Source organism: Cherax quadricarinatus, chromosome 18 (genome assembly GCF_038502225.1).
Source record: "Cherax quadricarinatus isolate ZL_2023a chromosome 18, ASM3850222v1, whole genome shotgun sequence".
NCBI lineage: Eukaryota > Metazoa > Arthropoda > Malacostraca > Decapoda > Parastacidae > Cherax > Cherax quadricarinatus.
In genome coordinates, this window is record NC_091309.1 from 43,915,913 (window position 1) to 43,927,717 (window position 11,805).

At 40.8% G+C, this 11,805-nt stretch overlaps 1 protein-coding gene across 1 annotated transcript in view; it reads left to right on the plus strand.

Annotated features, from left to right (window-relative positions):
- The window catches only part of LOC128689504 (sulfotransferase 1B1), a 90,710-nt gene extending 84,295 nt beyond the window's left edge, over positions 1–6,415 (plus strand). The window contains exons 4-6 of the mRNA XM_070086464.1: positions 2,971–3,065; positions 3,281–3,469; positions 4,649–6,415. Of these exons, the coding sequence (XP_069942565.1) occupies positions 3,015–3,065; positions 3,281–3,469; positions 4,649–4,759 (351 nt within the window). The 5' untranslated portion in view covers positions 2,971–3,014 and the 3' untranslated portion in view covers positions 4,760–6,415. The remainder of the gene's footprint in view (positions 1–2,970; positions 3,066–3,280; positions 3,470–4,648) is intronic.
- The last annotated feature ends 5,390 nt before the right edge of the window (positions 6,416–11,805 follow it).

An 11,805-nucleotide genomic window follows, 5' to 3' on the forward strand; every position in this document is an offset into this window, starting at 1 on the left:
TCACTGAACAATTAATTTTGCCTGAATCGGAAGTCTATAAGGCGATTGTGTCATTTCCAGCAGGAACTGCAGAAGGTTACACTGGAATTCGACCTCAGCACCTCAAGGAGATGGTAAATCCAGTACTCGGTGCATCTGCATCACTTCTTCTCACCGAGTTAACAACTTTCGTCAACAACTGCCTGGCTGGGCGAATCCCAGAAGAAATTAAACCTTTCTTTTTTTTGGAGCCTCACTGTGTGCGTTGAAGAAGGATGGGGGAATCAGACCCATTGCGGTTGGAAACACTCTTCGCCGTCTCGTTGCCAAAGCAGCAGTAAGAAACATTCTCCTAGAAGCTGCCAGTTTACTCCAGCCACACCAACTGGGCTTTGGGGTCCCTCAAGGCAGTGAAGCTGCAGCTCATGCGGCAAGGGCCTACATCAGGGACCTACCAGAAGACAAGGCCGTAGTCAAACTTGATTTTAGAAATGCCTTTAATATGGTAAAGAGAGATGCTGTCTTGCCAGCTGTTCGGGATCGTTTCCCCAGTCTTTTTCCCTTCATTTCAGCCGGCTACAGCAAACCCTCAATTCTTTTGTTTGGAGAACATGAAATTCTATCATCAGAAGGTGTTCAGCAGGGTGACCCACTAGCTCCACTTCTCTTCTGCTTGGCAGTAAGAGAGCTAACTTCCAGCCTACGCAGCGAACTCAACATCTGGTACCTGGATGATGGCACTCTGGCAGGTACTGAAGAGTCCCTGGTAGGGGACCTACAACTGGTGAAAACACAGAGAGAAGACTTGGAACTCATCCTCAACCCCTCCAAGTGTGAAATCATCACAGTGAACCAGGAAATAATCAATGCTGTGCGAAGAATCCTCCCAGAAGTCTCTACTACCACTCCGTCCCACAGTACCCTCTTGGGAGCACCGCTTGGTTACCAGGCCATCGACACAGTCCTCAAGGACAAATTGAATGACCTGATGAGAACGGAGAGAATAAGCAATCTTGATGCCCATGATACTCTGTATCTCCTCACAAGGTGCCTTACTATTCCAAGACTCACTTACTTCCTGAGGTGTGCACCCTCTTTTGACAACCCAACACTCGACGAATATGACGCACACCTGAGGTCAACCCTTGAGAAGGCACTGAACCTGTCACTAGAGGATGAGCAATGGGATCAGGCAACCCTCCCAGTGCGACTGGGAGGTATAGGGGTGCGCAAAGCAATGCATGTTGCTTGACCTGCTTTTCTGTCTTCGTGTTTGGCTTCCAGTGCATTAGTCAAAAAGATTGTTCCCGAACGCTTGAGAGACGTGGTAGGAGCTCAAGACCCCAGGTTTACTGAAGCAACTATTCGGTGGGACACCCTTACAGATTCCTCCAGTAGACCAGCTCCTCCCAAAGAACACAAACAGTCCCACTGGGACAAACCGATCATGGAAAAAATCGCCAACACAGTGCTCTCCAACGCCTCAGGAAAGGACAAAGCTCGTCTCCTGGCAGTGAAGGCACCACACTCAGGAGATTTCCTGTTAGCTGTTCCCAATTCCTCCTTGGGCACTCGACTAAACCCACAGGCTATTCGGATTGGTGTTGCTCTTCGCCTAGCCGCCCCCATCCTCACCGAACTTAGGTGTATTTGCGGCAGGGCGACAGCTGATCAATTCGGACTTCATGGTCTTGTGTGTCATACAGCAGAAGGGAAGTATGCCTGGCATGAGGAGGTCAATGATATCATAAAGAGAAGCCTCGCCACAGCCCGTTGCCCAGCTCAACCGGAACCCCAAGTGCAGAGGTCTGACAGAAGTCAAAAGCGCTCTGATGGAGCCATTATGCTCCCTTGGAAGTATGGAAAGCAGATTGCCTGGGACAACACATGTGCCGCCACATTGGCAGACACCTACTTACCATACTCCGTAGTGGAAGGGGGTGGAGCTGCCAGCCACAGGGAGACTCAGAAGATCCGCAAATATGAAGACCTTCCCCTTTGCTATAACTTCATCCCAATAGGGTCGGAGACCCTTGGAGCATGGGGCAAGTGTGCTCTAAAGTTCCTAATAGAGCTGGATGAAAAGCTCATCATAGAAACCAAGGACCACAGGGCGACCAGCTTCCTCTTTCAGAGACTCAGTGTTGCGATCCAGAGAGGAAATGCCTGCAGCATTCTGGGCACGCGGCCCACCGCCGGGGAGCTGAACGAAGTATACGAGATGTAGCTTTGAGTTACCTATGTTGTTTTACTTTCTATCATATTTTTGTGAATGTTTTGTCAATATATATATATATATATATATATATATATATATATATATATATATATATATATATATATATATATATATATATATATATATATATATATATATATATATGTATATATATATATATATATATATATATATATATATATATATATATATATATATATATATATATATATATATTTCTATACGTATATACTTCTAAAGTGATGTATTCTGGGCACCTCTGCAAAACCAGTGATTATGTGTGAGTGAGGTGAAAGTGTTGAATGATGAAAGTATTTTCTTTTTGGGGATTTTCTTTCTCTTTGGGTCACCCTGCCTCGGTGGGAGACGGCCGACTTGTTGAAAAAAAAAGATCTGCAAATATGAAGACCTTCCCCCAGTCCCTCATCCTGAGGTAATCAATCCCTCAAGGCTGAGGGACTGATTACCTCAAACTCCTTCTGTTCTTCACCATTCTCCTTTGTATGGACTGATGAAGCCACTGTGTAGCGAAACGTTTCTTCAATAAAGATGCCCAAGAGTTGCACATGTGTCTAATTTATCAACGTGTCGGTTCTCTGAACCATTCATCAGCATTATTAATGTTTATTATGAATGGTACAGCCATGTGCTGTGACATTGATATACATGTAATGAGTGACACAACGAACTGGACCGTGTCACTGGATAGTACAATAATGTGAGGTGCACTCACTGTTAACTCTCTTCAACAGTATTGTACTCACCCTTCTGGCTGCACATCCTGAACTTCTGGAAGATGAGACATGAAAATCACATCCTCTTTCTCCGGTATGAGGACATGACGAAGGTAATGTTTTACTCTTTATCGACATGTGATATTACAGTGATAATGGTAAATAACATGTAGGATATGCTGTAGTATTTAACTAAATAACATGATTTGATTTAAAATGTTCTCATTGAGGTAATCTGCTTCCATCTGCTTTCTAGGTATATTTAATAAAATACCATTAATAATCTAACCAATTCTTTTTCCATATATTATGTACATGTTGAGTGCAGGACCTGGCGGCAGTAGTGAGGCAAGTGGCAGCTTTTCTAGGAAGAGATGTGAACGAAGAGCAGGTGTCATGGCTGACTCATCACTGCTCCTTCAAGGAAATGAGCAAGAATCCAGCAGTAAATAACGAGACTTTTCTCATGGCACCCACACAAGAGGCAAAGGAAATAAAGTTCATGAGAAAGGGCAAGGTAACTCGTACAGAAAAGTACCTTGTTGTGCACCTTGGTGTTCATCTTAATAATATGTTAACAAGTCACCAGAGAGTCGGGTGCTGAGCCTCTGTCAGGTGTGAGAAGAAAATGAACGTAAATAGAACGTAATAAAGCCGGTGACTTGAGTAAACCTCACGCAGTTAGACTGGAGCCATTCTAAAATTTTAAAAGTCAACAAAATTGGCTAACCAAACATTTAAGAAGTAAACCTGTATTGATCAATATGTTGCATACATGAGCTTCATTAAGTGTACAATGGAACAAACAGCTAGAACTTGTTTAGTCTGTCACAGCAGGTGAGGAGAGGTGATGGAAGATATAATGGCGGCACGATGGTCAACACACACTATTCTCATTGATGGTGTGTGTTTAACAGCTGCTTTCTTTCTTGTGTTATTCCAGGAAAATCATCGACACATAGATGTCTTATAAGAAGATTCAGTACAGCCATATAGGGAAGGCACGGAGAAAAAGCAGCTATTAAAAGCGTAACGCCATCAAAGAGAGTCGCTATTATAAGCCATGTGGCTGGCCACCTCAGAATGGTCGCTGCCTTACCTATCGAACTCAGTGATCTGAGTAACTTTCTTGTTCAACTTCTTCCTTAATCTCTTGTTTAATTTTGGTCCATTACACAACCTAGGTGAAACTGGTTGCTACTGTGTGAAGGATTGCAAGTGTTTCTGGTGTAATAAATTTTGCAAGACATCTTGTGCTCTTGAAAATTATCAAGAGGATATTACATCAACTTTGATCCTCATAATATTGTTATACCCTGAATAGTGCAGTTGTTGTCTTTGTTGTCACAGGTGTTGTGTTTAGTGTGTCCAGAAAATTCATGCATAGTTTTCGTTGCCTGGAAAACAATATCTGGTAAAACTTGTGACCTGACAATACTCACCCTGCCTTCTCTGCGCTTAACACATTACAGCACCGCTTCTCCCCTGCTGTGCCTAACACATTCCAGCACCTCTCCTCCCCTGCTGTGCCTAACACATTCCAGCACCTCTCCTCCCCTGCTGTGCCTAACACATTCCAGTACCGCTCCTCGCCTGCTGTAACCAACCATACTACTTTGTGTCAATGTTCCACCATAGAACTTGAAATACTTTGTATTTATGGTCAGTTTTTACACTCAAAAAATCTGTTTTACAGGTAGGAGACTGGAGGAACCACTTGACTGAGGAGCAGCAAAAGGCTTTCAAACAATGGACGTTGAAGTATCTCCAGGGCTCTGACTTTCCTTACTATCAAGACTACGAATAAGATGCAACAAATCACATATTAACCCTCTAGATAGTCTTATGTATACAACAATTGGATAAATTTGTGTTGCGGGTCATATTTATTAACTAAATCTAAGTTAGCCATCTATTACCAATATTTAGATTGTTGCTACATAATAAAACAATGTTATCATAAAATTAATATATGTAGTAAGTGAATCAAAGCTTCCTGTTCGTTCAGTATTTTTAAATAATTAACATAAAATTTAAGGAAAATTATCCCATCCTCTATATGAAAACTTCAAGTATTTCCGTCACCCCAGTCCCAAGATCCTCAATGCAGTGTGGCCTAGGTTGGTAATGCCATTAAGCAATAATTTTAAAGATTTTATGAGAATCAAAAGGCGCCTTCACATGGATATCACACAGCCCAAATATAATTCACACCCTTGAAAGAGGCCTTTTTGGTCTAATGCACGCTAGCCTCTCAGAAGTTTGATTGTTAAGCCGACAAAGGTGTGACAGTGAGGCTTTGGTTACAGAGAACTTCTCGTGTTCCCTCCCAGGGGCGTCATAAGGGAAGGGGGCCGCCCTGGGTGACACCATCATGGGGTGACACCACAGAGCGTCTATAGAAGGTGACAATAATGTTCAAAACAATGCTGAAGCAAAAAAAAAAATAAAAAATCCTTTGCTTCTATATGGCCTATTATGTGATTACAAAGTACAAATAGGCCTATATAGGGAAAACTATGATAAATCGATAATTTTATTTACGGTATTTTGGAAAAGCTCTTAATCCACCTGGCATCACTGACGTAACATCCTGTGTCTGCTGCACCGACTACGAGTGAATTTGGTCCAGGTGGTGGTGCATATGTGGCTGGGTTAAACAGACAAAGGGTCAGGTAATTATCATATTTTGAGCTTTTGCTTATTATTCATGTCAGTCATGTCATGAATCAATATATATGAACGGGTGAGAACTGACATTCATGAAATGTTGAAATAACCGTGGCACATAACTGCCAATGTTAATGAAATTATGCCTTTTCAGTATTATCTGGTTCTCTGCGATAAAGTACTTTTCCATTACATCATTATATTATGGCTATCAATGAGGGATTTTGTTTAGCTTAGGGATAGGGTTTGTGGCAGATCAGTGTTATATGCCATGTATCTAACGCAATATGTATACTTAGCCTACTGGTGGCTAAAAGCTCTCGCTTCACGGCGGTGTCTGAGTTTGATTCCCAGCCAGGAAAGAAGCATTGGGCGTGTTTCTTTACACCAGTTGTCTATTTTCACTCATCAGTAAAGTGGGTACCTGGGTGTTAATCGACTGGTGTGGGTTTTCTATACAGTCGTATGTCATTGATGTCAACTAGGCCTGTATACCAAGTATATGTACTTGTAGTAAATATTTAACCAAGCATTGTTACCAATCCTTGTGAGCTAAAGCCTATAGGGCCGGGAGGCTTACCAAATAATGTGGTACACATTAGTATTATATCCATAATGATTATTATAATTATTTCCCCAATTCATTGGGAAGTATGCTAAATTTTCTCCACTTTACCCTCAGTCTGGTTAGAATCTGAGTTAAATATCCAAATTAGGCTCTATTAAAAAAATTATGCAATCATGAGACAACAGTAATTATTAGCTAGTTTTATTTACATCTGAACCTAATCCACTTATTTCCTTTCATTTCATCCTCATTAGGATAATGGAACTGGCACCATTTATTTGTTTGTCGCCATTAAAAATTACCGAATATTTAGTAAAACCAAAACGGTGAACCTGGCCTTTTTTTTTCAGATCATTGATATAATATCATGCCTCGTTTATTGCATAAATCGAAAAGGCCTAGTGGATGTCAGAAATAATTGTTTCAAGGGATATCCAGAAGAAAAGGTGAAGGGAAATATTGTACAGGTTGCTGGACATTACACTATTTCTGGCTAAACAGAACCTAGCATTTCGTGGCCACAGGGAGGACGAATTCTCATCAAATAGAGGAAACTTTCTTGAGATGGTTGAACCTCAAATATCGAACTTAGTCCGTTCCAGGAGCTAGTTCTAAATTCGAAAAGTCTGAAAATCGAAGAAATATTTCCCATAAGAAATAATGGAAATACAATTAATCCGTTCACAAAAAAATACATTTTATAGAAATTAATTACAGTTTTACATACACACAACAAATACTAGTGATCAATTATGTATATAAATGTAAAATAACATTTTTACTTACCTTTATTGAAGATTGGTGATGGCATCTGGAAGATAAGGAGGAGGAGAGAGGGAGTTGGGGTTAGTGTTTGGAAGGAGAATCCCCTCCATGAGGATTTCGAGTAAAGCCCTCTCTGGAGTTACTTCCCTTCTCTGTCTTTTAATGTCACGAGGAACAGCTGGAGAGTCACTGGACCCCTGTCTCACAAAATAACTTTCCACAGTCCTCTGTTTCTGGTGCCTCTTTAACATTGCCCTAAAATGGAACATGGTTCTGTCACTGAACTGGTTCCAGGAGTTTTCTGTACCAGATGGGCATGCAACTTCCTTGTCTTTTCGCAAATAATCGTCTCTGAAACACTGTCACCTGCCATCTTTTTATCCTTTGTCCACACAAGCCACAACTTCTCAACCTCTTCAACTATTTGTGATCTTTTTTTGGTTAGCATATTAACACCTTTTGCAACATATACTTCCTTGATTTGTTCTTTCTTTGCCAGGATAGAACCGATGGCCGACTTGTTTTTCCCATACATCCTGGCAAGCTCAGCAAGTCTCACATCACTCTCATTCTTCTGTATTATTTCCTTCTTCACATCTATGGTGTTTCGCACTTTCTTTACCACAGGGGTACCACTAGCAAGTTTCTTTGGGCCCATGGTAGCTTATTTCGCAGTCCCACAAGCACTAAACACAATGAAATAATCGTAAAATGTTTGAATGAGAGCGCATGTTAGTGTTCATTCAAGCATCAACAAAACCAGACTGGCTCACGGCGCCTGTGCAGGGACGCGGACAGCGCTGGTTGGCGGACAGGTCCGGTACCCGGCGGTCTGAAAATAGGGGCGCGTTCAATAATAGGGGCAAAGTTGGTTCGGAAAAAGGGTTCTATTTTTGAAACGTTCGATAAGTGATACACTCGAAATTTGAGGTTCCACTGTATGATCCTGTGCTAAAAGAGCACCTAATGAGACTGAAGAGCAGCTTAAGTAAATACAGGTCATCAGTTTTGCATCTCTCACCATCAACTCAAACTGTGGAGGGAATCCCTTCACAGTTTGAACAGAACTCCAACTTGTGTACACAAACTCTTTACAAAACTTCTTCAAAAGTACCTCAACTCATCTGTTTAATCCTTATTTTTACTCCCAATAATTCTTACAGTGAATAATAACACTAGAAAAAAAAATGAATTTTATAAACTATATTACCACTAAACAGAAATTCAAGGGAAAACATATTGGAGCCACAAATAATAGAAAATCAACATGCGAGAATGGTCACACACAATACATTTCTATAGTTAATTTCCAGCTTTTACAGTAATACAGATATTTTCAAATCATCTACAGATGCTACAGTAATAATAATATTAATAATAATAATAATTATAATAATAATAATAATAATAATAATAATAATAATAATAATAATAATAATAATAATAATAATAACAATAATAATAATAATAATAATAATAATAATAATAATAATAATAATAATAATAATAATAATAATAATAATACTGATAATACTTTCTTATTTCCCTCTATTCTGCATTACATTTCAATAAAATAGTGATGGTAGATGACATTGCCCATCATATATTTTAATTAACTGCATTTATTTCCTACACCTAAATTACAGAACCATGCTCATAGTAAATAGGTAAAGATATAGGCAAGAAGCACACAATATTGAGAGTACAATCTCTCAGGATTATTATAAGAGGATGGAATGCCTAATACATTTGTAGATTGTGCAAATAGAGGCAAAGAGGATATTAAACGACAATAAACGATAGAGAGACCGTTCGTTTATAGATCTGATAAACCTTGTAATGCAATTCAGGACTCATTAAGCTGTCTCAATGGTTCCTAAGTTCTTTGAAAGTGACATAAAGACTTTGATGTGTTTGACGTGCAATGAAGTGGCCAGCAAGCCCTGGGTAACATTGTTGCACACAGCTTTGACAGGCAGAACTCAAACTTGCACTGCTGCTTTGCACTTTGACAAATATATTAATTACGATACTGCCAAAGAAACTATTCTAAAGACACAACTTGTTAAACAACTTGTTACCTGTAAGTTATCAACGTGCATTTCGTACGTTGCAGCGAAGATAAGGTCAAACTTGTGTCGAATTCCCTCGTAAAGATTTCTTTTGAGATGTGATGCAGATCCTCAAATTGCAAAACTTTTGACAGCCTCGTTCAACTGCTACTACACGAAGATTTCAACAGTTGTAAGTCTGCCGACATATAAGAACATCTGACTGACTGTACTGCTTCAGATATTCTATAAACTGCTGTTTTAACAGACAAACATGAGATATCTCACAAACTAGTGTGTTCTGAAACACAAAGAAATAAGGTAACGATAAAATATTCTCAGCTGACGAGTTCCGGCCTCATTCACCTGTAACTTCTCGTATCATAAGAGGAAGACTTAAAATCCTAAATCTGTCTCTATGGTAAGACATAAATAGGATACTGAGAAGAAGAGAGTTAAATGTACCTATTGTCAGAGAAAATGAGAAAAGGTCTCAAAGAATTCGCTTTCTAGACTTTACCCTGGCAAGTCAGAGACGCTCACCTCTAGTCTCGCAATGATCCACGTTGTGGAGAGGAACCTTAACCTTCGTCGTCATCATCATCTTTGATCCTTACGATGAGCTATTCAAATCGTGTGAATATCAAACCCTGCAGCGGAACTGTGAACGGCTCATCAAAACTTTCACTTGCAGCCGCCGTTAGGGGGCAGCTTGTAGGTAATGTTTAATTATTACTATTCTGACGCTACAAGACCCCTTCATTGTCATCTGGAACGACGACGTCAAGGCTGAGAAACTACTCACCGATACTGCCACAACAACTCTTACTGGACGAGGCTTCGAAGTCGCGTCCTCTCCAGCCTAAGGGGCTCAGGACTTCAGTAGAAGACCAGATCTCTTGGGCTACAATGGAACACATCACGAAAATTTCTAATACTTCATCCATGGTGTAAATCACATTTATTGACGTCAACATGGCTGTCCAGGCTCTAGCTGAAGGTATGACCATCTACTACTACTTTATCAATCCCAGCCACATCGAAGCAGAGAGATGCCAACAATGCTGGAGTTATTATTCCTACATGTATTACATTTTGCCACCACTGTGGCTAGCTTATTGTGCAAGAGCATATGAATAGCGCAAAAACATATGAATACACAAATGGCCTAGGACCTAGTCCTAGGATTAACAGGTGTACATTTGGATACCACTAAAGACAGCCCAATAAAAGACAAGAAATTCTGCTTGACCTGTGGTTGTGAGGGACACGACTTTAAGACCTGCTCCACAACCGCTCCACCAAAATGCCTGAACTGTAAGAGCGGCCACCAGACTCTTGCTTCTAAGTGCCCTAAAGACGAGAAATTCTGAAGAAAACCAAAGAAACAGAACAAAAAAAGTCATCTTTCAGGCCACCAACATATGCTGCAGTCACCAAATTACAAGCTGATACCACCAAAACTGCTAATGGCCACGCAACCTTCCTCTTTCAAAGATAACTTACTACCACACTGTGAACCAACGAAAATCCACTGCTGTATGATGTACGCTAATATGCACAATATGACTAAACCAGTATCCTTCAACACCGTCATCAACGAACTCTTTAGGTTAAACAACATGCCCAGTTTTACATTCACGGATTCTCCACCTTCCTCTGACATAATCAACCTCACCTCAAAAATTGTCAATATCTCAACACTCGAAAGTTACACTCAAGCAGCTCCACCACCACTATCATCTCTTACATATGATGAGACTCCTCAAAATCCCACCATTGACTTTCTCCACCACTTAAACGGACCAATCAACGACCTTATCCCAACTGCACCAACCAACACCCAAGAGAGCTTACGCACGAACACCTCTTAAAGAAATCCCCACTGCCACATCACCTACCTCTACTCCTACAAGAAGAAGAGCGGCGGCTGGGAGGGGTTTCGGGGGTCAACGCCCCCGCGGCCCGGTCTGTGACCACGCCACATGGTGGATCATGGCCTGATCAACCAGGCTGTTACTGTTGGCGGCATTCAATTCGATGTACTAACCACAGCCCGCCTGGTCAGGTATTGACTTTAGGTGCCTGTCCAACGCCTTCTTGAAGACAGGCATGGGTTTATTGGTAACCCCCCTTATGTATGCTGTTGAACAGTCTTTAGCCCCTGACATATTTCTGTGTATTCGTGGCGCCCCTGCTTTTCATTGGGGAATGTTTCATCTCCTGCCGAGTCTTTTCCTTGCAGAGTGATTTTCTTGTGCAAGTTTGATACTAATCCCTCTAGAATTTTCCAAGTGTATATCATCATATATCTTTATTGCCTGCGTTCCAGGGAATACAAATCAAGGGACTTCAACCGTTCCCAATAATTTAGGTGCTTCACCGTACTTATGTGTGCCGTGAAAGTTCTTTGTTCACTCTCCAGGTCAGCAATTTCGCCTGCCTTGAAGGGGACAGTTAGTAAACAGCAGTATTCCAGCCTAGAGAGAACAAGTGATCTGAAGAAAATCATGGGCTTGGAGTCATCACTCCCAGGTGCTTTTTTCGCTCTATTGTGTGGTTACAATTTTTTTTATGTGCTGATAAAATTTGAATTTCATCAAGTTTTTCTTGTCTGAGCAATTGAAATTTCTCTTCACTGAACTTCATATTGTTGTCGAGTTGCCCATTTGAAGATTTGGTTGATATCCGCTTGGAGTCTTGCAGTATCTTCGATGGAGGTGACTGTCATGGCAATTCGGGTGTCATCCACAAAGGAAGACACGGAACATTAGCCTACATCTTTGTCTATGTCAGATA